Here is a 27,350-nt window from a genome sequence, read left to right on the forward strand (position 1 = left end):
GGGGGCGCTAGCTAACACTCCCAGGGTTCTACAAGGAAACATATATAACCAAGAAAGTGCGTGGGGAAACGGCACCGCGGTAGCTCAATTGGTAAAGCATCGCACGTGAAATTCGAAGGTTGTGGGATTGTTCCACACCTGGGGCAAGTTGTTTTTTAATCCATTTTCATTTCCATCAATACATCGTTTCTTTATTTCATTTAATATGCACAAGTAATTTCCCCTATGTTTGTTGGCTTCTTATGAAATGCATGCAGAGTGGCATAACACACACATGTTTCTATATATATGTAGTGCATCAGGGTCGTGTACAATATATGTACCTTCATACACAGAAAAACATAACAATTTTTTTCCTCAAGACCCAAGCATGTCTTTCATAAGATATAGCTATTTATGTATTCTCCTTCATCAAGACATGCAAAGGAAATCAATGATGTATTTGTACAAAGAATGCAAAGCGTAACTAATTTGCAAAGTATGTAAATGAGACACTTTACGATCTGAGAGAAAAATAGTAATAGTATTTATTGTATTTCATACTCGGACAGTCATCAAACCCAAACCTCATTTGCAAACTATCACAGCAGTTAACAGTAGTTTGCACTTGATCATAGGAATTCAAGGATTCACAGTATCTTTTACTGTGAATAATATAAAAGCTGTGTCAGCGAACACTTTTAAAAATGTTTAACAAGTGCCTGTGGCAGATAGCAGACTTCTATCTGGTTCATGAGTTCGTCAAGTCGAACAGACGGACAGCTTAGTAAAATACATTATTCAGTATGAATAATGAATATCCTACAGCATCCTACAGGAGGAAATAAAACACTATTTCTAAGAGCCACCAAGGCTCTGCAAGTGAAACTGCGACGAAGGCACTTCAGTTTATACATCCTGCTACTCGTTAGATGGACACTAAAGTGAAACAATATAGTTTACAATAATAAAGTAGTGTTTTGAAACTGTTGTCGGTGATGTCGTAATGATGCGTTGATTATTCGAAAAGAAAATGAAGGTCAAAGTTTCATTTTATTTTAAATTTCGCGCCGGGACACACACGCGGGCACGTCATTGGGACGTCACAAATTTCAATGCAATCTGTCGCATTTGGTGGCGCTGGCATAGTAGGAATTTCCGAAACTTGCCACATTCTGTCTTTCGCTCCTTTGTAACACAATGCAGTCAATCTTTGTCGTTATATAATTTCCTAGGCACTAGCAGGTGCAGTAAAAATGCTTGACGTCATGGCGGGCTGGTGCGAGAACTGCAAGGCGGCCGCGCCACCCGTATTTCTTTATTACCCGTTTTCTGGGCTAGCAAGCGTTTTCTCGTGGTAAAAGTGTTGTTTTTTGCGATGTGGAAGGGCGATTCACTAATGTAGAAGAAATAATTTTCTCTTCAATGTCTCTGCAAGCGCATCCTCCACCGAACTCTCTGCAGTTATAGCACACCCAACTTGAGCATGTTGGCGTCACTGGAGTCCTCTGTTCGCACAAACTTATTATATGAAGCCCAACGAGCTGCCTAGTACTCTCATATAACCCATATCAACGTACTGAATTTTGAAAAATGATAATATAGTAATAATGTAGTTCATTTTATGTATATATATATATAGAACGAGAGAGAGAGTACCGCCTTTTATGGTGAGCACACGCCAGTTGTTCCTCTTTCAACTGCACTGCATCCAGCCAGAACTATCTGTAGCACTTCACCTTCCCAATTCACTTGCTGTTCTTCACGCCGATGAAATAAGGAACACAATACTGAGCCCAAGCTTCTGCACTCCTGTAAGCCCTCCCGTAGCCTGATGGAGAAATTTTGTGAGCATTAGAAGTATCAAAGGACTCTGAGAGCACTCAATAAAGCTCACACGCTTCAGTGTTGAAACAGAGCGTCAGTAGGTGAGGCATAAAAGTGAGCAAGCTCCCAGATTTTCACAGACAATTCAGAATTAAATATTGCGTAACCGTCGTGAGAAAAATAGGGCACAAATTTGCGAACCTGTTTTCCAAGTTGTTCAAGTGGAACAGCCTGATGTTCCTCTTCTATTAATCATTTTGAAAACTGCAGCAGTTAAATGTGTGAAATCTATGTGAAATATATGTGACATCTGCCAGGCAACCTATCCATGCAACCTCACCTAACACTACAACTGCTCCAGATGGAATGGGAGCCAAGAACAGGTACGATCAAAGCTCACCAAGAAACCACAGCCCCGAGCAAAACTAGTTATATTGAACATAGAGTGCAGGTTATCACTTAGCAGATGATGAATCAGCTTCCACTGCTTGGCTGTCTCCTGTCACACCGTTTCTCTGGCTATATCCCGAATGTCGTCAACCGGCGAGCCATTGTATGTTCTCCAAAGTGACGCTCCAGGATCTGTAAATGATGCATGAAGTTATCGTTGAATCAAGTCTCATTTATACCACTTTGCTTATATACCCAGCTACTTATTTCCGATCAGCATTTTAACTATAGGTATGCTGACCTATACAAGCAAAGAACAATTTGTGCCCTACAATATGAAGGCACTCGCCAATGAATTCCAACTGCTGATTGGTGTTCTGACCTACAGAACACAAAACCTTAACGTAGGGCAACTTTGTCTACGATGAAAATTGTTGCATATTTGACACGAAAGATATTTTCCCGAAGCACAAAACATTCGTTCTGTGCTTCAAACATGCTCAGATACTATGCTCAGAGGCTCAAAATATTACCACATGCGCTTATTTCTATCGGTGTCCGTTTCTTTGCGCAACACCGTCTTCAATTCGTTTACAGCACGCGTGGATAGCGCGTTCGAGATATGTTTGATAGAACAGTGGGCCCACTTTGTCAGCCGATCCGCGCACTGTGGGGCGTTCATGTGCTACTACATTTGGCGTCGGGGTTATAAATACCAGACTGGTGAGAGTGCTGGCATTCTCCTTGCCGCCGATGCTAGACTCCACATGTCGTTTTCGCCGCTGCCGAATAGTGTACACAAGTACAAGAATAGCGAGCACAAGTTCGCCCAAATAAAGTTTATTTACTTCTCCAGTCACCCAGTTCCTGTTCCTATACGGACAGAAACCGACACTTCAATGTCACCGTATAGTGGCATATCAGTACTCAAGCTTATATAACGCTAGGAATAATAACTTCAGGCTGAAGAGCTCAAAATCAAACCCCAGTAACATCGACATAGCCGTGAAGTGTAATGCTACATGGATTTACATAGCGAGGTCGTAAGGCAGCCGCAGCTAATGATCCCAGTGTTATTCTCAGACAAAAGCTACACCTTACCGGCGCAAGGGAAAAAAGCGTGATTTTCGGAGCCCGGCGCAGTGGACTATATTGTCACGCTATGTGCAGTGCCTAGCGGTTGAAATTCGATACCGTGAGCGTATAGCTGCCGGCGGTTAACGGACAGCGACTATGGTATACCAGAACATCTAACAGTTACATAAGCACCCTTTATTGATCTGAATAGGAAGGCCACCTTCTCCTACCTTAAGCCACTGTAGTCCACGCAATCAAAATTACTCTACCCTAGTCCACCTTACTATACATTAATACACCTTAATGCATGGTACTACATTTATGTCCACATTAATGTACCTTAATTCACTTTATTCTAAGATAACCTACCTTCATTCCCAATTATCAACCTTCATCCACCTTAATCCACTTCCGCTTAATTCACTTTACTCCACCTTAAGTAACGCTACTCTAACTTGCGCTTTTATCTTCACATGGAAATATTCAAAATGCTGGCGATAATTCTTCCTGCCACATGTTGCGGATAACACCGGCTTTTCTGCATCATTATCATGATCATCATCAGGCAATATTTATGTATGTCTACTGCAGGACGAAGGCCTCAACCGACAATCTCGAATTACCGCTGTCCTACATCAACCAATTCCTACTTGCGCCTGCAAATTTCCTCATTTCATCACCTGACCTAGTTTTCTGCCACCCTCGCCAGATTACGAATTGGCCTCCCTTGTGAAATATTGGCCACTACTTGCCTCATGACCCCTGCAATTTTCTGCTTCATGGGACATATGCTTTCACACTAAACGAGAGCTTTTATGACGATTTGAAGCTTAATGTGGTTCGCAAGGAATTGCGTTTTGTGTATCGCGTTTCAAGTACTGAGCACTGTACCCGCCGTAAACAATATAACATTGTCGGAAATGATAGAAAAGACATCGACATGGTTATTAGAAGCTTTAGCTCTGGCCCAACTTCGACGCGACCTATTCAGCTATATTGAAAACGCAAAAACGCTTTTCTGGAATAACTACTTGTCCGATTTTAATGAAATTCGTTGAATTTGCGATAAAGACCTAAATACTGGTGACTAAAGGAAGCGGATTTTCAATTTAATATCTAAGTATTGAAAGACGATTTTTAAAAATTCGTAAATTTGAAAAACCGAGAAACATGAAGTTGATAAATTTGTAGCTCTTGATCTAGCACAGATATCGTAGTTTCCTAAACTGTGTCCCATAGATATCCGAAGCGGACGAATATTATATATTAATTTGTATCTTAAGGGAATTTATTACAGTGCTTACAAGGGATTGACAAATTTCCTACTGAAATAATAATGGCAGAATTAAGGGCCCTGTATATTACATGGATTTTGTTCGCTATAGATGTACTATTAGATGCAATTCACGTAATTGTGATATCACTTTTGATTCCTACGAACTTCATAGTTTCTTTTTATGAAAATTTGCGATTTTCAAAAATATTCATGAAGACTTTCACGGCATAAATCGAAAATCCAGTACGAACAGTCGCTAGATTTTAACTTTTTCGTTTAAATCCAACAAAGCTGATCGAATTTAATGGAGCGGCTGACGAGTCGTCGCGCACAAACCGCGACGACTTCCACATTTATAAATAATGTGCTATGGCGTGAACAGAGACAACGTGAACAGAGACTGGGCTTGCTAGAATTCATGGGACCATAGGTTCACTTTGTAACCGATCCCGGGGCATGTAGAAATTGCCGACTTCAGTGCGTCCAGCGTACAGACTTGTATAGTGTACGACAGTTTAACCTGTAGGACGATCACGACTACTAAACAACGCACCGAAGAGACATTGCTGCGCTTACAGATGCAGCAGTCCCCGACAGAAATGGATTGCATTGAAACGAGCCCTCGCGCCATCAATGGTGACCAGCACTAAGTTCTCAGTGTGCGAGCAGCCTGAGCAGATGACACCGAGATACTCGCAAACCACGTATACTATGCTCAGAGTTCAGTTCAGAAGGTGCAGTTTTGTTGTTGCACTCTGAAACCACGTTTACCACAAACAACTGGAAGCACTGGTTCAAACTGCAGATTTAAGGATACTCGTTATCTGTCTCGTAGCAGAGGAATGAAGTGAACGTATCAACAATGTGGCCATAGCGGGGCACGGCGGGGGGGGGGGGGGGGGGGGGGTGCTGACTAATCGGCAGCCGTGAGCGTCTTGGGTGATGCAATGGTGGCAGTTGTTTTATGAAACACGTTTTATACTGCGGCGTTTGCGGGAAAAAAAAATTCGCAGGTTCTGGTGCTGCTCTTGAGCGGCCTGTACTTAGGTGGTGGCAAGTTCATACGCGGATGTGCGTCTTTATGTTCTAATCATAAAAATAATGATTTTGCTGTTACCGGTGCTCACCGCTTACTGACATTTGGAAAAATATTGCATCTGATGTTCCGTATTGTTCATTATAAAAGTTGGAACAGTAACTTGTGTAGTTTTTAAGAAACGCAATTTCAGATAAAGCTGCTGCCACGCCAGCGCAAGCGTAAATGTTTCGCCACCTATTGGTAGTTGCGAAATGTGCCGTAGCGGGAGGGTTGCCGCATGTTTCCCACTTTCTGGAACACGCCAAAACTCTACCAGAATGACTGATTTTCGCAGAGGCTAGCAGGCGCGAAGCTTATCCTAACGTCGTCTCATTTAGCGTTTGCTTTCCCCTTTCGCAAAGGCAATATGGGGGCTTTTTTTCTTATAAACAAACTAATTAATTGTGTAAATTGTTACATGAAATGATTCGGAATGCGAAACGTGATTTTTCTGCTGGACTTGGAAAGAACAGGTGAGTAGAAGGACTAAATCATTGTCGTGCAATATTGAGAAAAAGTACAAAGTAACTACACTGCAGTTCTCTAATTATGCGTCAGCATAGCCCAACATTTTAAATTAGCGCACTACCAACGTTCGCCCGCCCTCAGATTTCCGTTGCTCCAAACGCAAGTTTCTGGTCGGCCCTCCACCAAAGTTCAAGTTGGCCCGCTCCCAAATTTAAGTCGGACCATCATCAAATTTCAAGTTCTTCCGCCCCCAAATTTCATGTTGACCCGTTCCCAATAATGACTCACTCCCAGATTTTGTTGGCAACCCAGTATTCTTCATCGCGTCCATGAAATCTTTAATTTCGGAAGTCCAATATCCACAAAACTACTTATTTTTTGTTAACACCTTGAGAGGGAATATTATTTTAAAATTGAAGTCAGGCGATACCGGAAGTTAAGCCATCTGGCACAAGTGCTGTCCGCGGCACCAGTCTCGCAAGATATGCACCTGATTTGTGTGGCATAATGCATTGGTTTTCCAGACAAGTGCTCTAGAAGTGTCTTGCTGGAAAATAGAAAATAGTACCTCTTGAAGTACACCATGGCCAATGCTTTAGAATAAATATGTTAAAACTTGCGCCGCTTACCAAGTTTGCGCTTACTCGGCACATTTTGCGTACAGGCTAACTTGGTTGCCGTAGTTTCATCATCTTCTTTAAATTGAAAATGAAAGCTAGGTGATGGCATTAGGTGCCTATGTAGTTTAACAGTAGAATATACACCTGATGATAATTGCCTCGAACACTGTATTGCCGAATAAAGTGTCATTATTGTCAGCAATGCCATGGTTATGTTATACCTGTAGAGACTTTGTCGATCACCCATGCATGTACATATATGTGCATAATATATGTGTGTATGTCACTTATATCCTTCTTAAGCCCAAAGAAAGACCCTTGGTGCCAATCGGAGGCGGATACGTTGTAAGCAGCCTACTGAAAAGGTGCAGTATTGCGAAACAAAGGCAAGAAGTTGTGACACAGATAAAACGTAAATACACGCATTTTGCTTCCTTTTTGGGTGTAAAAACATTCACTCTGCACTGTTACAAACCAAGGGTTCAGCTTTCTTTATCCAGAAACTATGCCTTGTCGCTGTTAGGTACATTTCATCCTCAGTAAATATTTGTACTATAGGATACGCTGATATGGACAGTAACATAGGTAGTTCTCATGGACACGGCTGATAAAAAAAAGGAATTTAATAGAATGGCCTACAATTTGATGTCACAAACGGATGGTTGGGATGGCTTTTCTCGGCTAACTGCACACAATAATAGCACTTTGCGTATACTTGTACTTAGGACACAAAAACTAAATTTTGCATTCAGGGGTGTAAGTTATAGCGCGGGATTATCTAATATGCAGAGAACCGTAGGAAAATACCTTATAAACCGTTTAGCGTCTACCGCTCCAGTACTGTGATATTTATTCATTGTTGCCACTGGCCTATGTGAGGAAGAATTTGTTTCTTTGTGTCTTCTCCTGAGCAAGGGTGTTCCGGAAATACAGCCTTCAGCGTAAGCTAGATCGCGTCTCGCTATCCGTCACGAAGCTTGTAGAGCTGACCGCTCCGTAACAATGTAATTAAAAGATGGTTCTTACTCGTTACGTCGATCGTTTCACCTCCCTTCCTGAACCCCTCTCAGCTGAGAAATCTCCAGACTACTTGGTCCCCGCTACCTCCACTGTCGGTAGTGGGTGCGTAGCCGTTGTACCAGGCACAAATCGCGTTTCAAATCCTTATGTATTCTCTGTGGGGTAGTTAACCAACGAGGACGAGTACATGGTCACCACTTCTGCGCAACTGAACAAAACAATGATAAATTTTACGAGGAATGTCTTGATGACTGCACCAATGATAGCTCGTTTCAAATGTTGATGAGAAAGCACAATACAGATAGCTTGCCCATCCTGTCCAAAGAATTTTGCATATGCGTTAGGGAATAATACTACTGATAAGCCTGATCAAAATATTGTTCGGGGCTAGTTGGTAAACCATAACACACATATTTAGGGCACACTAGGAGACAAAAACACGCCAGAGGACCCTTGAAGTAGCTATATTGCGAAAAACGGACAAAACCCTTCGTTTCAGGGGCTTGCTCTTTATTCGGCAAGAAAAAAAAAACTAAGTTCTTGTCCACTAAGCATTTCTAGAAAGCAAAGCATTGTAGGTGATTTTATAAAAAAAACAGTTCGAGAACGATTGCATCCAGTAAATTTCGAATATGCTAAACTTAGTTTAGGTGCTTTTTATTATTAATACGTTGAGGTATGCTTGCTCGATTACACTGGCAAAGGACTGCGCGAAAGTACGAAAACTTTAAGCGTTTTGTCTGCAAAACTTTTTTATATAGAAGTTTCACTCTAGGGCGTTTACCTACAGCGACCTAGTTTACAGCGTATCGCATCTGCTTAGTAGTTTCCGTCAATGTCGACGTACACTGTGTGAAATCTGTTCATAGCGCCGGTCAAGCGCGTTGAGTACGATGTCCATCGCGACTGAAGAATGACCCATGCTTGCGCATTGGAACTCTTGTTAGCCGATTCGCGCCGAAAACGCTTGGTTGGTCAAGTACCGGCGTTGCTATCTAGATGAATTATAACGGAGAAATTCTCTTACTCGGAACCCACTGTCGCGAATTTGATCAGGTTTGTTGCACTCTAAAAAAAATAAATCTAAGGGCTGTAGGATGTAGGTTACTATTGTGACCGGCAACCTTTTCAATTGTTGAAAATTGCAAAATAGAAAAAAGAGACCTGATAACGAGGTTTTAAATTTTGAAATTCTGCAGTGATTATGCTAATACCCGCCGCATTTTCTTACGTCGACGCGCACCTGCCCTTAATAAACTCTGTGGCATGCATCGCATTCTCACCGAATTTGCCACTCCTTGAAGGTTTTTGTGCTGTGGTTATTAATATCTGGCTCTAGCGCATTGTTATGCCGCCTAGGTCCACATACTCTATTCATGCGGCAGCGTCTCACTCTGGAGCAAGCAGAATCCAAAAAAAAGGAAGGTGATCCACGTCCGCCCGTGATGACCCTGAGTGGCGGCTTGATCTAGTTCACGCAAATACCCGACGTAGTGGCCACATTGGTCTCCATCGCCGTAGCACAAGTGGCAATTCAATGCACGCGTAATGTGGAGGTCAGTAGTGCTTTCGGATCCCTTTAGCGGCAAGATATCTTTTCGTCCACATTCATTTTCCAAGTGTCTTCTTTCTTTTCTACATATCAATTCCAACCACAGCTTGTGTCCCCTATGCTTTCTTTGGCTTCATTGGCTGTTGGCTTTTTGTGGTTGTGATTAACAAAAAGTGAGCCTTCCGGTATCGCTTTTTGTCGTTCATGTCATTATACTTACACTCAGTGAAAACCTAGAACGTTAACAAAATATCCACCAACAGAACCGCACCGCCTTCGTGTTCCGAAACACAGTTGCTGAGAAACAGCAACATATAGTTTGATCCAATTTGTTCCAGCATGCAAGTGATTTAGTAGTTCTTTTTGTACATTTAAGAATGCAGCTCGTTTTTTCCAACAGTATGTAAACACGCTGATACCTGAGTGGCAGCCAAGCGTACAATTTCCCACGCACAGGGAAACCATAGAACTGCTGACTTCAAAAAAAAAAAAAAAGACAAACTGATTATGATTAACGAAATGTCACTTATTTATCTCATGTTGCCTTTCTAACTATAATTCTGCTGAACATCAAATAAGTACGCCGTGACGGCTTTCCCTGCAGTTTTTTTTTTTTACTGGAGCATATCCCTTCTCTAAGCACGCGTTTCTCTTCTAGTCTAAACAACACTCGTGCCTATGGTTTTGCACCCTTGCTACGTCTTTTACCACAGGCATCCGAAATCCTCGCTTCACCATACCCACGAACAAGAATCTTTTGGACGTTCTCGTCGACAATGTTCCTGTGCGCGCGTTGATTGACACAGGGGCGCACGAGTTAATTATGGGTGCTGCTCTTCGCCGTCGGCTCAAGCAAGTTCTTACGCCTGCCCCGAACCGAGTTCTACAAGTCGCCGACGGAGGGACTGTCGCTATGGTTGGCATGTGTTCTGCCCGGCTCACCATTGCTGAGAGACACACCGTCGTTCTCTTCACCGTCATCGAGCATTGCCCTCACGAACTCATTCTTGGTCTGGATTTTCTTGCCAAACATTCTGCCCTCATGGACTGTTCGGCCGGCTCACTTCGCCTTGACTTGCCTCTTCTTGCCGACCCTTTGGACCCGCCTCCAAGCCATTTGAGCTGCATGGATTTTATTCACCTACCGTCTCACTCTGTGACACACGTCGACTTGTTGTCCTCGCCAGCTGTACCTGCCGGCAATTACGTGGCCGCACCAATTCCAGCCGTTATGCTTACACATGGTGTTACGTGCCGCACACGGTGCTGAAAATTACTGGCATCCGCACCTGCCTTCCCCTTGTCAATTTCGCGCTAACCGCGCAAGTTCTGCCTCAGGGGATCTCCTTGGCTATAATTAACGCTTTCCAGGATGATGAGGTCGAGCCATTCACAGTGGAAGATCGTTACAGCTCAGCCCATACCGTGACGTCATCGCACGGCACTGACGTCGACATTGGGAAGATGGTTTCCTCTGACCTTACACCTGCTCAAGTTGAAGCTCTTTTCCGCGTTCTTGAAGGCTATCGCGACATTTTAACGCGACAGCGTTAAGGAGCTGGTGTCGCAGAAAAGCCGGTGTCGTCGGCGTTGGCCATGAGCGATAAATTCCAGAAGGCACTTCATAAATACCATAGAGTTTCTGACTACATTACCTAGAGGGAAATCTGGCGCTGCTGCGCTGTGGTATGCATGGGAATGCCGGTATATTGTGGATTCGGATTGGCATCGTTCTCGTAGAGACAGGACACCTTGAAGACGCGCTTGGCAAGTACCGTTCCGTCTGTCACAACGATTCATTTTCTACTAGAACAGCACGTGAAAAGCTGTTTTAGCTTTATTATTACGCGAAAATATGTTTTGTTTAACTATGAGAACTTGTTATTGTGTGTACGACTACATGTTACGTAAAAAGTATCAGCGGGCCGCTAAAGTTGGAGGACAGACGACAAGGTTCGCGCTCGCTTTGAGACAGTTGGTCCTCTTGCTTTTCTTCGCTTGGTCATGCATCGTGGGTGAGTAAAGACGTAATATGCGTGAATGGACACATTTTATGAAGATTTTACTTTGAGAACGCGTTATTTGCGTAGCCATATCCACGTTTTAGACGAAGCCTCTCACAACACCGGCCTCGCAGGCACATATACCGTCATTCCCATGACGGCACGGTGTCCCCTTAAGAAACTCCCACAGACGTGGCGCCAGATTACCCTCTAAGTGTTATAGTGAGAAACTTTATGATAAATACAAAACATCATGCAAGATGGGCTGGTGGGAATCGAACCAGGGTCTGCGGAGTGTGAGACGGAGATTCGGTCGTTCAAAGTGGGACAAAATCGTCTCTAGTGAATGCGGTGTTACCTTAGAAACGTGCCGTAGAAAGTTATACTGCGGCGTATATCGGTAATTATGACCATGTAAATTACAGAAGTCGCAGTTTGACGAGTAGCGAAGTACGTTTATGGTACATTTCTTCTGCGCTCTGCGCACATGCAGAGCCATCTTGCGGCAAACGCAGAAGACCACCCTCCTCGCAATGTACGGCGCTGCCCCGACACGTGGCGCGCCACTCGCCCCATGATCGCGTCGGCCGTCATGGCGCGTCGCGGTCCGGCTCGAGACGTTTCGCTCGCGTAGATCGTTTGATAGGCGGTGCGAACGGGGAGCGATAACGCTATCGCGTTCCACTCTTGAAAGCGAAACTTAAGCGTCCTCCAATTTTTGAATTTGGCAATTGACCCTTAGGTCAAACGTCCGTCGTGACCCATCTCGTAAATACTGGCGATGCAGGCCCTATTCAGCGACGTCCATATCGTGTTTCTGCGTCGGAACGAGCTGTTATCGAAAAGGAAGTCGAAAACATGCTTGCAAAGGACATTATCGAGCCTTTCTGTAGTCCCTGGGCATCTGCCTTCGTACTTGTCAAAAAAAAGGGATGGAACGCGGCGCTTTTGTGTAGATTATCGCCACCTGAACAAAATCACAAGACAGGACGTGTACCCTTTGCCACGTATTGATGACGCTCCAAACTGCCGGTACGGTGCCACCTATTTTTCTTCTATCGACTTCGGTCCGGCTTCTGGCAGATATCCGTCGACGACATGGACCGAGAGAAGACTGCATTTGTTACCCTTGACGGCCTTTATCAGTTGAAGGTGATGCCTTTCGGTCTCTGTAACGCGCTCGCCACCTTCGAACGAATGATGAACTCTTTTCTTCAGGGGTCCAAGTGCTCCACCTGTTTGTGCTATCTGGACGACGTCATCGTTTATTTGCCCACATTCGACTCGCATTTAGACCGTCTTTCAGCGATTCTTGACGTGTTCCGCCGCGCCGGTCTCCAGTTGAACTCGTCGAAATGTCACTTCGCTCACCGCCAAATCGCCGTCCTTGGACACCTCGGGACGCCAGAGGTGTGCGACCCGATCCGGACAAAATTCGCGCCGTTACGAATTTTCCTGTTCCGGAGTCTACCAAGTATGTTCGTAGTTTCGTAGGGCTGTGCTCTTATTACCGACGCTTTTTGAAGGATTTTGCGACCATCGCACGTCCCCTTACCGACGTCTTGTAGAAAGACGCCCCTTTTTCTTGAGGTCCTGGCCATGCCGCATCTTTTTCGCAGCTGAATACTCTCCTTACCACGCCTCCAATTTTGCCTACTTTGACCCGTCTGCCCCAACGGAAGTTCGAACTGATGCCAGTGGTCACGGCATAGGAGCAGTGTTGGCACAACGCCAGCGTGGATGTGATCGCGTTATAGCCTATGCCAGCCGACGTCTATCACCCGCCGAGCGCAATTATTCAATCACAGAGTGCGCGTGCCTCGCTCTTGTGTGGGCTGTTGCGAAGTTTCGTCCATACTTGTACGGACGTCCCTTCTGTGTCATCACTGATCACCACGCTTTCTGCCTGCTATACTCGCTCAAGGGCCCCACGGGACGACTCGCTCGCTGGGCGTTACGCCTGCAAGAATGTACCTTCTCCGTGGTATATAAGACGGGACATTTGCACCAGGATGCCGATTGTTTGTCCCGCTACCCCGTCGACGAACCGGCTGATGCGGACGCCATCGCTTGCGTTTTCTCTGTGTCCCAGTTGCTTCAAGTCGGCAACGAGCAACGCCGCAATCCTTCATTACGAGCCCTCATCGACCGTCTGGAGTCAACTCCTGGCGACTCCTCTCTCCGGATGTTTCTCCTTAAGGAGGGGGCATTATACCGCCGCAATTTTGATTCACACGGCCTTGACCTTCTGCTCGTCATTCCATCGCACCTGCGTTTGACTGTCCACCAGAAACTTCACCACGCTCCCTTGGCTGGACACTTGGGCGTCTCGCGCACATCCGACCATGTACGCCGTCGATTCTTTTGGCCGGGTCTCGCTCCCTCCGTGCGGCGCTACGTTGCGGCTTGTGAGCGCTGTCAGCGCCGGAAGAAGCCCTCCACACCTCCATCTGGATGTCTGCAGCCGATTGATATCCCACCCGAACCCTTTTTCCGTATTGGTTTAGACCTTCTTGGACCATTTCCTCTCTCCGGCTCCGGAAATAAATGGGTCGCCGTCGCTACTGATTATGCTACGCGGTACGCAATCACCAGAGCCCTCCCGACAAGTTGTGCTACTGACGTTGCTGACTTTCTTCTATACGACATCATTTTAGTGCACGGTGTTCCGCGTCAATTACTCACTCACCGTGGCCGCAGCTTTCTCTCGGCAGTCATCGAGGACATCCTCCACTCCTGCTCGACAAAGCACAAGTTCAGTACGTCCTACCACCTACTGACCAACGGCCTCACGAAGCGCCTCAACCGGACCATCACCGACATGCTTTCGAAGTACGTTGCGACCGACCACCACTACTAGGATCTTCACTTACCATATGTGACGTTCGTGTATCGAGTCCAGACACCGCCTGCTATTCACCATTCTGTCTCCTATATGGCTGAGAACCCGGGTTGCCCTTGGACACTTTGCTGCCCGTGGCCACACCTTCATCCACGGAATATGCCCGCGACGCGATCTCACACGCCGACCACGCGCGCCAGCTCGCCGGCACCCGTCTCGAGGCCTCACAGGAGCATCAGAGACGCCTCTATGATTGGCACCATCGCGACGTGCACATTTTTCCGGGATCTCTGGTTCTTCTCTGGTCGCCCATTCGACGTGTGGGCCTTTTCGAAAAGCTGCTGTAGCGCTACACTGGCCCTTACCGTGTGGTGCGACAAGTGACCGATGTCACGTATGAAATCATCCCCGCCGACCACTCAGCGTCATCAGCTGTAAGTGACATCGTTCACGTCGCGAGACTAAAACCGTACCACGCACCTTTCACCGCGGATGTGTAGATTAAGCACCTCGATGGTGCTTCTACAGCCGGGGGTGGTGCTACGGAAGAGCCGCCACAGTGTGGCTGCACTGAGGAGGATGAAGACGATGTGTGTGTCGGCTTGATATAGCGTCGCCATTTTGGCCTCCGTTAGCTTCCGTGTAAATAAATTGTAAATAGCATTCGGCTTCAGCTACACGTAACAACGTAACAATATTATCGCAGCGCTGTGGCATACCAAAGTTTTTATTGCCAGAAGCGACTTGTTGCTTCGTGAACTTTTGAAGCAGTATTCCTTCCAGCATATTTTCTTCAGTAGATGCTGGTGTTCAAGTTGCGGAATTAAATTAGTTCATTGCCATTTACTGTTCCTTCTTCTTTATTGATTCGTTTATTCAAGCACTCAACGTTCCCTGACAAATACTTCTCTGATACTGTGATTCTGCTTAGGTTTTTCTTCCTGTATCTCTGGGCCGCCGAAGGAGGAGCCAAGCGAAGAGCACAAAGAACTTTTTTTGGTAAAATCCCTTCACAAGAACGTTGATGCAAAGCACAATGAAGTTATGACATCTCTAAACGCTGTCAACTAAGCGCAGAATTCACTTGAGGAAAAAATGTGTGATTCACAAGAGGCTTTCTCTGGTAGAAGACACTATGCGCTTGATTGGAGAAAATGCGAGCTTGGGTGTGTCACCGCAACTCGCAACTTTAACCGAACATCTTAATGAGCTTGAAGATCGCTCCCGCCGAGATAATATTATATTACATGGCATTGAAGACAGTGTTACCGAAACAGAGGCCCAGTGTGAAGAAAAGTTTTGTGAAATCCTTAATACAGCGGTAAAGCTTAACCTGGGTACCGATGACGAACGCATATTTCGTGCGCACAGGCTGGGGAAATTCACACCGTGAAAGTGCCGGCGTGTCATAATCAAACTTGCGTCTTCCAAGTTACGCGAGGGCATTCTGGCTGCAAGAGCCAAACTGAACGCTTGTGACGTGTGGGTTAATGAAGACTTCAGCGAGGCTACAAGTGTGCGCAAAAAGCTTTTTGAATACGGAAAAACTAGTAAGGAGCAGATCACGGTACGTTACAACAAACTATGTATACACAAAAAGTGCGCTGTCTACTCGCGAGCAGCCGATAGTATTTGTGAACTAGAATCTGGTAGTGGCGCAATTTTAAACGAGTTCTCGTCCGCTTCTACGTCTGCAGGTCGTGCCACTTCCTTGTCCTAGCACAACAAACATTACGCCCCCAGTTCCACGAAACATATCCTGACTGCTTTCAAATGTGCGAAGCATAACAAATAAGAGAGACACTGTATCAGCTACCATTGACTCATGCTCTGCTGACGTTGTGGCGCTTACAGAAACGTGGCTTTCTCCCGAAGTAGCCAGTAGTGAACTATTTGACTGCGATAAAAAATACATCGTCTATCGATGTGATCGTCACACCGGAAAAGGGGAAGGGTGTACTTATAGCAGTAGCCGATAACATAGCGTCACATATGATACCACTGAATTCTTCCTTAGAGTTTTCTTGTGCGAACATCCCTTTCCGTGATCAAAGCGCTCTTTTTTGTGTGTGTTACAGGCCGCTTAACGTGACACCTGATTTTTGTGAATTATTGCATGACGTGTTGAACTTATTAGTTCTACGATTCCCACGTGCTCCTTTGTTTCTGTTAGGAGACTTAACTTTCCTAAGATTGATTGGTTAGGTACCGACCCTACGAACACAAACGACCATCGAGAATAAAGTATTTGTTAATTTATGTTCAGATATCAATTTCACGCAAATAGACACCAAACCAACAAGACTAGGCCTTACGTCTGCTAACGTGTCGGATTTGATCCTGACCACGACACCAAACTTAGTGCACTGACTGATTTATTTTCCTGGTCTTAGCTACCATTGCTGCCTTGCATTTACCTTAAACGTCGGCATTTCACCGCAAACTACTATTACCAAGACAATAATAAATTACAAGAAAGGGAACTATACAGCAATAAATAAGGAATTGGAACAGTTCATCGATAGTTATTTGCCTGGCTTTTATGACAGGTCAATCGAGCAGAATTGGAGCCTTTTAGAGACGAAGTCGCTTCATTGATCGACAGGCACGTACCACTACAAGTTATACCCAAAAAGCAGCGAGCGCCATGGTTTACAACAAACCTAAAAAAGCTTTTTAATAAGAAAAAGCGCCTCTTCCGTTCTGCAAATTTCGGCAGCAGTGCTTGTTGCTGGCACGCTTATCGCGAAGCTCTTTCCGCATATCGCTCTTCCATCAAAAACGCCAGGAGTGACTATGTCAACATTACGCATCCCTCGCTATTGTCTACTGACCCATCCAAGTTTTGAAAAAGCGTTAAACCAATGAACGACACTATAATAACACTGGCTCCAATGGGCGTGCACTGCGCAACGAAGAATGCTGTTTCATTCCTAAAGGGACCCTGAAACGATTTTGACGATTTTCTACAAACGTACTGAGTCGTTAGAGTAAGTCCTGATCATTAATTGACACATCTAAGTGCTCCGCGTAAAGCGTGTAATTTGTTATAAGGTTTTAAAGATACACATCGCTGCCGATTGCAGCACACTGCTCGGCGGAATTTTAAGCCGCCCCTACCCATATGACGGAAATCACCCATATGACGTCAGTAGGGCGAGCTATCCAATTGGCTGACCAGGGCGCGTGATCGATAATTTTTCCAGCTTTATGGTAAACAAATGATGTTCGTAATAGTTGGAATGTTAGTTAAGTTGTTTTTATAAAAAGAAAGTAACATAAAGAGAGTGCAAAAGAACAATATTTCAGCACACTTAAGCACTTCCGGCACACAGCAAGTGTCGCCTGTTTGTGTTACAACGTGCGCCCTCTTTGACGAGAGCTCCGCAGCCAGTGTCGGTCTGTCTTTTCACGAGCGCTATGATTCGACTTTGTTGCGTTGTGGACTGCAAAGGTAGCGACAGGCAATATGTCAAGCTGCGACATCGTGTCCTTCTGAAAGCCAGTAGATGAGCTTACTGGCTGCAGCGCATTGGACAGTCGCTACCCGATGGGCGCCAGGATTTGCGCCATTGCGGCCGTCACTTTACACCGGAAGATTACTAACGCAATAGCGTTTCGCGAGTCCAGTATTAGGGTAAGCGCAAGCGCAAGGGGACAGGGTCTGGCCCTGTCCCCTTGCGTGTCGTTTCAGGGGATAAACAGAAGCGCAAATGCGAATGGTCTGCACGGTGCAGCCACCTGGTGGCATAGAGTTCAACCACACACAGTAGCAGTAACAAAATGTATTCTTCTTTGCTCCCGGCGTAAATTTTTCGCAGGAGTGTAATCGTTAACACGTTGTTTTTGTAAAGGTTTAAATTGTCTTACACTTGGTTAGAGCCATATTAGCTCTTTCTTTGACTGGTTAAGCTCTGAGCCGACGCGTGGCTGGACCGTGGAAACCAATCAGGCAGCTCATGTACTTCTACGCTAAAGTTCCTTCATCAGCTTGAGTCTATGCCTTCACCGTTCCGTCGAAACGTTCTGCTAGTGTGTGATTACCGGAATACCAGACACGTTCGGCACTACGACAGAATGCTCGCAACGCACGCTGCTTCGATAGCTCTCACTTGGGGTTGACGGCCAAGCCGCTAGCGGAGACGTTTCGCGCGGGTGGGGGTGGGCTCCAAAACAACCGGAGGTGGATGATGTGACGTTGCATCGTGACGCAGAACCAGTGAGGGCGGAGCTTAGCCCCGATCGCTCGGTTAGCGAGTTGAGGAGGAAAAGCATGGCTAGGGAGGAGGGTAGCTTGTAATCGCTTGTATCTCCATTAATACGTGACGCTTCACTTAAATGGTGGTGCGAATGTTCTACTTAAGCTGTACCCTACGCATCCACAAAATTTGTCCTAGCCGTTTCAGGGGCCCTTTAACCACGTTTTTTCGCAATGTTTTTCCTATTCACGAGCGATTTTGGTCCCGCAGCTATGCGACAGCAGGGTTTTTCCAATGAATTTTCTCGTGATTGAATTTGAAGGAGTCATTAACTTAATCCGGAAACTTACACTGTCGTCTGCCTGCGGCACTGATGAGAGGAACGCGAAATTTCTGAAAATATACTGGAGTGTACTCTTCCATAATTTTGTCACACATTTTCATGCAGTCTCTCCAGTGCTCTACTTTGCCACCTGATTGGAAAGTGGGGAAGGTGATTCCCGTCTTTACATCTGGTAACCAACACTCTGCCTTAACCTACCGACCAATTTCTTTAACAAGTATCCCCTGTAAGATGCTTGAGCATATAATCTATTATAACCTTATAAGATGTCTTGAAACCAACTCATTCTTCAGCAGGTTCCAACACGGCTTTCGTAAGCACCACTCATGCGAAACTCAGCTTCCGTCTTTCACGCATGATGTCATCTTAGCGTTAGATAATAGAATTCCGGTTGATTGTATGTTTCTAGACTTCGCAACAGCTTCTGATAAAGTGTCGCACTAAGTATTACTACTGAAGCTCAGCACCCTGAACATCGACCCCAATATTCTCAAATGGATAGGATGCCTTCTGACTAACCGCACTCAGTACGTAACCGCTAATGATTGTTCTTCACATTCCTGTGCAGTTAAATCTGGCGTTCCGCAAGGCACAGTTTTAGGTCCTTTGCTCTTTTGAATATATATCAATGAACTTCCGCGCAACATCACGTCATCCATAAAACTGTTTCCAGACGACTATGTCATGTACCGTAGAATAACTAACGAAAACGACAACTACCTTCTTGAAGCTGACCTTAATCGTGTCTCTGACTCGGGTAATACTTTGCTGATGACCCTTAACGTAAATAAATGTAAAAGTATGGCAATCTCGCGTTCTAACACTTGTGAACATTTTACCTACACTTTGAACGCAACTAAGCTAGAGCAGGTTAGTACTCACAAATATCTTGGTGTTTACATATCGAACGATTTATCATGGCACCCTCACATTAACTACATTACTAACAATGCATGTCGTACTCTTGGTTACCTTCGCCGAAACTTTCGCCAAGCGCCAGCACACCTTAAGCTACAGCTATATCAAACATTAATCCGTCCAAAGCTCGAGTACGCTTCAGCCGTCTGGGATCCAGCTCAATCAACGCTAATTGACACTTTAGAATCGGTCCAGAACCGTTCAGCTCGATTTATACTCAATAATTTCGCTCGTACTGCCAGTGTCAACTTCATGAAATCCGCTCTTAACCTTCCAGACCTGGTGATGAGAAGAACGATTTCACGCCTCTTGCGTTTTCGTAAAATTTTCTTTCCTAATGAAGTACTTCGACAGGAACTCATCTCAGAACCTCCTTACTTTTATTCACGTTTTGACCACTCAAATAAAGTGGCCGTCCCTTTGTGCCGCACTAATCTCTTTTTACATACTTTTCTTCCGAAGACAAGTAGAGAGTGGAATCACCTTCCCCCTCCATCGCTGCCACTGAGAACCAAGCGTTGTTCAGGTCTGCAGTTACTGAACACTTACTGATGTAGCTGCAAACCGTTGTTTCTTCCTGTAAATTCCTTTTATTCTATTGTTTTCTATTTATATTGTACCCACCTCCTCTGTAACGCCCTCTGGGTCTTTAGAGTATACTAATAAATAAATAAATAAATAAATAAATAAATAAATAAATAAATAAATAAATAAATAAATAAATAGAACCCAATAACGGTAAGTTTTGTTTGGTTATGTTCTTCGTGGAAATTATCGTCACTTTAGTGTTATACATAAATAGATTAAGATTTTGCTTGATCTCAAGATATACTGAATTGTCCTGTTTAAGAATATGACACCATATTCTAAGTATGATCTCTAGGCTCGAGCACATTCGCGCATTCCGTGTTGTGTTTTCCACGCGTAGCCCCTGGCACCGCGCATTTACTTTGAGTGATATTTAATTCTCTATGCATGTTCGATGAAGAATTCCGGATGTATTTCCAAAGCGCACCGACAGCACGTCCATGGAATTCGGGGCAACGAAGCCTAGCAAGAAGAAACAGAAGCCCCGGGAGCCACCACCCTCATCGAGGTCGTCAAGCTGCAGGTATGTATTTAATCCACACTTTCGCACTGAAGTTTTCGCCGTCGCGTAAATCTATGCCGACACGACGTTATCGACTTGTCAACTTTTGTTGTAAGCCAAGACCCATACTTTAGAAAGCTTGGAAGTAGTACCAGCAAGTGATAGAGTGTCCTTAATAGCATGTATTAAATGTGTTTATTAGAACTAGTTTTTGTTTCGGACCTCACGAGGTAGACGCATCATGACGTCATCTTTCACTGGTTCGGTCAATATCTGTGACCGCTGCAGCTAACGCACGCGGATGCAGTCAGAATTGAATGCTGAGGTTTTACGTGTCAAAACCACGATTTGATTACGAAGCACGCCGTTGTGCGGGACTCCGAAATAATTTTGACCACCAGGTGATCTTTAACGTGCCCCAATTCAACGGACATGGACGTTTTTGCATTGCGCCCGCATGCACATGCGGCCGCCGAGGCTGGGATTCGATCCTGCAACCTCGTGCTTAGCAGCGCAATATCATATCCACCATAGCCGGCAGAAACGACCTGATTACCCTTATTTACCCTGTGTGTGTGTGTGTGTGTGTGTGTGTGTGTGTGTGTGTGTGTGTGTGTGTGTGTGTGTGTGTGTGTGTGTGTGTGTGTGTGTGTGTGTGTGTGTGTGTGTGTGTGTGTGTGTGTGTGTGTGTGTGTGCAGGCAGACGGGCGAGCGGGCGGACGAGCCACCGTACCATCATTGCAATGCACAGTGAAGGCCTTGCCCAGCGATCTCCAACCAACCAGGTCTTTTACCAGCTGACACTAACTCTTGCTTGCAATGCTCTCAATTTCATCGCACCAACCTGTTTTCTACGGTCCTCCACTGCGCATCCTTTGGCATTCATTCTGTCAGTCTAATCGTTCATTTGGTATATCCAATACGCATTGCACGTGTGGTCAAACTTCATTTCTTTCAATTAATCTACACAAGAACTGTGCAGTGAACCCCGTTTGATCTCCAATCAACACCGCTGTCTTTCTCTCCCTTAAGTTTATGCTGATCATGTTTCGTTCAGTCCATCGCCAATTTTCTGATTATCATAACAACAGAGTGATTGCACACTTTTCACTTGAGGAATAGCGGGAAGCTCCCGGTAATGACTTGGGAATGCTTACAGCGTGTCCTACAGCCCTTTTTTGTTCTGTAATTTTGCCTCTTATGACCTGCGTCACTTGTAAAAAAAAATCGAATAGACAAACGCCCTGTCGCGAAGATTTTAGGGGTTCTTGTTTTCTTGTGAATCTATTTCAGTCGTACTCTTGCAAATTGTAGTAGGCTAAGGTTCTCAGTGATCTGTTGAAAGTAATTTCCATAGTTGCTTAACCGCGTGATTTCGCATACAAAATGCAGGTTGCTGAGATATTTGGCCTTAACCCGTACTTCTAATTTTTATCAGTGTAATAGCTAGAATGCTTATACGCACGCAGTTATTAGCATTGGAAAGACTGTCTCCTTGTCTGACACCTACGTTATCGATGTTTGTCCGCGTTTTCTGTGACAAATTAATGTAGCAGAAAAACTTTTAGGTAAGTATTAGTATAGTCAGGTACGTTTCTTTACTCCTGCGCTATGCCATGCCTCCATGACTGATTCTACTTACACTGGATTGACCGCATTTTCGCAATGAGCGCCATATAAAGAGTTTCCATGCTTTTCAGAAATTTGTATATTACATTATACAGAGCATGTATGTGCTTCATTTTTGAATATCTCTTGCTAAAGCTAGAATGTTATTTGGTTTGATTGAAGCGTTGCCCTGATCCTATTACAAAATACTTTGGTGAATATTTTTTACAATACAAAAGATGAGCGAATGCGTCTATAATTTTCCTGAGCGTCTGCGTTGTTATTAGCTAGTATGATGTTGACAATTTTCTACCTCTCTGGGTGCACTGGAAGTCTTGACGTATCGCCTTTAAAGGGTCACAAAATTTTGTCAAAAATAATATCCCCTGAATTCTTTATCAAATGCATTGCTATCAAATCAATTGGCGTTCAACCTTCTGCTCACACCTTTCCCCTTGACATGAGTTGCGAAGCCATGCTAACCTCATCACTGGGTATACGTGGAGCCTTAGTTTTCTATTTATTGCCACGTCCAAATCGCTTACGAGGCTGTTCTTGATAATCTATTGTAGTCCTCTGTTTCTTTTAGTATAGCATCAAAATTGCTAAAAACATTGGCCCGTGTGTCTTTCACTGCATGCATCATCTTCTTTTCCTATGCGTAGTTTCCTTCTATTTTTGGGTATCGGACATACAAACGAAATACTTGGTAAATGATGACTGTCATTATACTAGTGCAATACTGTGTAGTAGTTTATATAACTTCGAAAATATGTTTTTATACCTTTAAACAAACGCAATTTCATAGCACCTACTTTCTAATGCATAACATTAATTTGCATGGAATTCATTGTGCTTGGAGTCATAAAGACAAAAACAAAATATTTAGAAAGCGTAGAAAGAGAACACGCTTATAGACACAGAAAAGGAAGATAAATTTTAACACACACGCATAGCTGTCCACCTTGCTAGATGAAATTTTGATACTGAATTACTTATGCGCACCGCGTTTTAAGGCATCTTATGCACCGTGCGTTTGTGGCAGAATCGTAATAATGAGGCGAGGTTCGAACACGTGCTCTCTTCGACGATGGCTATAGGAATACCTAAAAACTGTGCTGTTGTGCAGAAAGGAAACAAGCAGAGTCTCACATCTGCCCGGAGCGCAGAAGATTTGGCGAAAGCGCGAAGCAATCTCTTCGCCTCATCTTATCACACGAACCACTGCCCTGGCTGTGAAAGTGCCCTCTAAGGTCAGCCGAAACAGGTTTGGTGTTGGGATTTCTTTTTAAAGAATCGCAAATATACAAACGTGTCTTAATTTGGATGTGCTACAAAAGGAGGTTCCGAAGACAACTGTTATGCGGGAAGCCCTATCGTTGGTGAATTTATTGCAAGGCAGATGAGTCCCTACATCTTCAACAGGCGAGGAAGGCGTAAAAACGCGTAACGGACCTAAATTGTGACAGAAATCACAACGGAGATGCGGACGGCACGAGGGCAACAACTCAACAAAATATATAAATGCATGGACGAAAATAAGTAAATGGGTAACTAAAATAAACATAGTGTCCTTTCGTACTGGAGGAAGCTTCATTGTATATATACAAACAGTTAATTTCAAGAACAAGTACAATTATTGTACACATTTCACAAAAATCACAATATGTATATATGGAAAAAAATATCGTTATTTGGAAAACTGAGACAACAGCAGTGCGGCAAATTAACCATATGGATACTTGAATACTTTGTTTAGCGCAAAACGACAGAGACAAGAAAGACGACAGGACAAGGCGCTACTCTCAACTGACATCATTTTATTGCGTCACTCCTTTATAGACCGCTCAAACCAGAGGAACATGCGCAGTGAGCACCATGCGGTGGAGCCACCAACATCCGATCCCAAGAGCGCACTCATGCGACAGAATCCAAAAAACCAAATTCAGCGCTGTACAAGGTTAAGGAAGGCACACTAATGCACTGTGACCCCAATGACTGAATGAAAAAAGCTTCCGATAACTCTGGGGCGGTGGTGTCACGGCTCTTTTTCAAAATCGTGGTATCACGAAACATGGGTTTGCACTTGCATGTTTTACAATGCTGAGCCAAATGGGAACCTGTGCCTGTTGGTATGGATCGCTCATGTTCTCTAAGGCGCTCGTTAACACAGCGGCCTGACTGCCCTACATACACTTTGCCACATGACAAGGGAATCTTATAAACCACACCGACTCTGCAATCTACAAACTTCACGTGGTTCTTTTCACAATCAGGTTTTTTACTTGTTTTAGAAATACGGCTGCACAACATTGACAGTTTCTGAGGAGCGGAAAACACTACCGGAATTTGATATCTAGTGGCGACATTCTTTAGATTGTGAGCCACTCTGTGGCAATACGGCACAACTTCAGGCCTCTTCTTTTGTATGATGCGGTTACTTTTGTGCCGCTTCCCTTTCAGTTTCTGAAGCAATACCTCCGAGACTGACGTCACCACCACACTTGGGTAACCAGCAGCCTGCAGCCTATTTAACTGAGCAATGAAACTCATTTCACCATTCATAGTTTCAAAATCTTTGACCGAAGCCTTAGGGTCAGGTTATAAGGTGACGAAAATGGCAAGCGGAGATCTTCTTGAGATCCCACAGAAAAATCAATACGAAAAGCTAGGCAGTCTGGTGACCTTTGGTAACATACCAGTATCTGTTACACCACACCGATCAATGAACAGCTCACGCGGAGCCGTGTCAGAGGCAGACCTTCAGGATTTGAGAGAAGCTGAACTCCTGGAAGGGTGGAAAAATCAAAATGTGACCGATGTAAAGCGTATTATCATTAGACGGGACAATAAGGAAATTCCAACCAAGCATCTTATCGTAACATTTGCATCCAGCGTACTACCAGAAACCATCGAAACAGGATATATCAGGTTAACTGTGCGACCATATATCCCCAACCCTAGACGGTGTTTCAAATGTCAGAGGTTCGGCCATGGCTCGCAGAGCTGCCATGGTCAAATAACTTGTGCAAAGTGTGGAGTCCAGGGCCACCCCTCCGACAACTGCAGTGGCACACCTCACTGTGTGAACTGCAGTGGTGACCATCCAGCCTACTCACGCTCCTGTCCAAACTGAAAGAAAGAGAAAGAAATAATCACCCTCAAAGTCAAAGAAAACATTTCGTTTAAGGAAGCCGGTAAGAGGTGCTCACCTTTCCACAGCATACCTTATGCTGATGCGGCGCGTCGGGGGGCAGCGTCGCAGCGGCCATTGCCAAGTGCCCTGTCCGCGTGCAGTGAGCAGGTACCTTTGGTTCCTGCCCCCAGGGTGGAAGTAGGTAAGCCTACTCCATCCAACCAGCAAACAAGCCAGGCTACCCATGGGTTGCCGGCCCCAAAAGAGTTATCTGCGGCAACCTGCGCTACACGCAGTGATCCCGCAGGACCAATAGCAGCCCTGAAGGTGGGCGCAGTCGAGGCTGCGTCAACCTCCCCGGCCCCTTCCAGCGCTGGCAACAGCCGGCGCAGCCAAATCCAACAGGGAGCCCCATCGACCTCCGGGCTGGTGGGCGCAGGGGTCTTGCCTTCCGAGGTGAGACTCTCTCGAAAAACTTCTCGCTCGCAAGAGCGCGTGTCCGGCGCCTCACCAGAGGCAATGGACACAACACCTATCCTCATGGCGCACCAAGCGCCTAAGGAGCGGCGAGGCTCCCTCGAACGCTCCAGAAAAGGCAAAACCCTGGTTACAGCGCCTCGAAAGAGCCCTGTAATGTAATGCATCACTTCCGTATCCGCACACACAATATGGATACACAAATTATGCAATGGAACGTCAGAGGTCTCCTTAGGAACCATGATGATGTACGAGAACTGATCCGCCAACACAATACAAAAGTGCTGTGTTTACAGGAAACACACTTAAAATCAAAACACACATATTTTCTTCGACAGCACGTTACTTTTCGCAAAGATCGCAATGATGCTATCGCATCATCGGGCGGTGTCGCCATTGTAATTCAAAAAAGCATAGCGTGTCAGCGTTTACAGCTACGAACGGCCCTCGAAGCAGTGGCGGTTCGAGTTGTCCTGCTAAAAATCTCATCACTATTTGTTCGCTTTACATACCCCCAAACTACAAATTAAACAAACCAGAATTTCAGTCGTTCATAGATGAATTGCAAGAACCTTATGTTGTTCTTGGCGATTTCAATGCACATAGCAGCTTGCGGGGAGGCTCTTGTATCGATGCGCAAGGTCGTCTCGTTCAACAGTTACTTTTTTCTTCTGGAGCGTGCCTTCTCAATAAGAAAGAACCCACATATTATTCTCTTGCAAACAGAACATTTTCTTCAATTGACCTCAGCATAGGTTCGCCGTCTATACTGCCTGAACTTGAATGGGAAGTTACCAGCAATCCTTACGGGAGCGACCACTTCCCCATACTGCTAAGAACATCAAAAGAAAACGAATACCCTCCATAGGCTTCTAAGTGGAAGGTTGATAGAGCCGACTGGGAGAAATTTCGAAATCTAACTAGTATCTCATGGGATGAAATGTCTTCTTTAGGAATTGATGCTGCTGTGCAGTATTTTGCAGCCTTCATTATAGATGCCGCATCTAAATGCATATCTGAAGTAAGTGGCTTGGCATGTAGACGACGTGTCCCGTGGTGGAATGACGAATGTAGGATAGCCCGTAAGAAACAGAACAAAGCGTGGATGTTGCTACGCGCTTCTCCCACTGCAGAGAATCTTATCAACTTTAAAAAAGTAAAGTCCGAAGGCAGGCGAACCCGCTGACAGGCCACAAGAGAAAGCTGGCAGAAGTTTTTATCGGGCATCAACTCGTACAAAGATGTGGCCAAAGTCTGGAACAGGGTTATTAGGATAAGAGGGCGACAAGCACATTCACTCCCTTTGGTAAACACACAAGGCGATACCCTGCAAGATCAGGCAGACTCACTTGGGGAGCACTTTGAGGGCGTGTCGAGCTCAAAATATTATTCTCAGTGCTTTCTCAAATATAAACAAACAGAAGAATGTAAGCCACTAATTAGAAAA

General features: G+C 44.9%; 1 protein-coding gene across 1 annotated transcript in view; it reads left to right on the forward strand.

The window, feature by feature from the left end:
- Positions 1 to 27,350, forward strand: part of LOC126524360 (uncharacterized) — a 125,808-nt gene that overhangs the window by 84,584 nt on the left and 13,874 nt on the right. The window contains exon 12 of the mRNA XM_072286980.1: positions 20,581 to 20,703. Coding sequence (XP_072143081.1) covers positions 20,581 to 20,703 — 123 coding nt within the window. The remainder of the gene's footprint in view (positions 1 to 20,580; positions 20,704 to 27,350) is intronic.

This window comes from Dermacentor andersoni, chromosome 3, assembly GCF_023375885.2.
Source record: "Dermacentor andersoni chromosome 3, qqDerAnde1_hic_scaffold, whole genome shotgun sequence".
NCBI classification, from domain to species: domain Eukaryota; kingdom Metazoa; phylum Arthropoda; class Arachnida; order Ixodida; family Ixodidae; genus Dermacentor; species Dermacentor andersoni.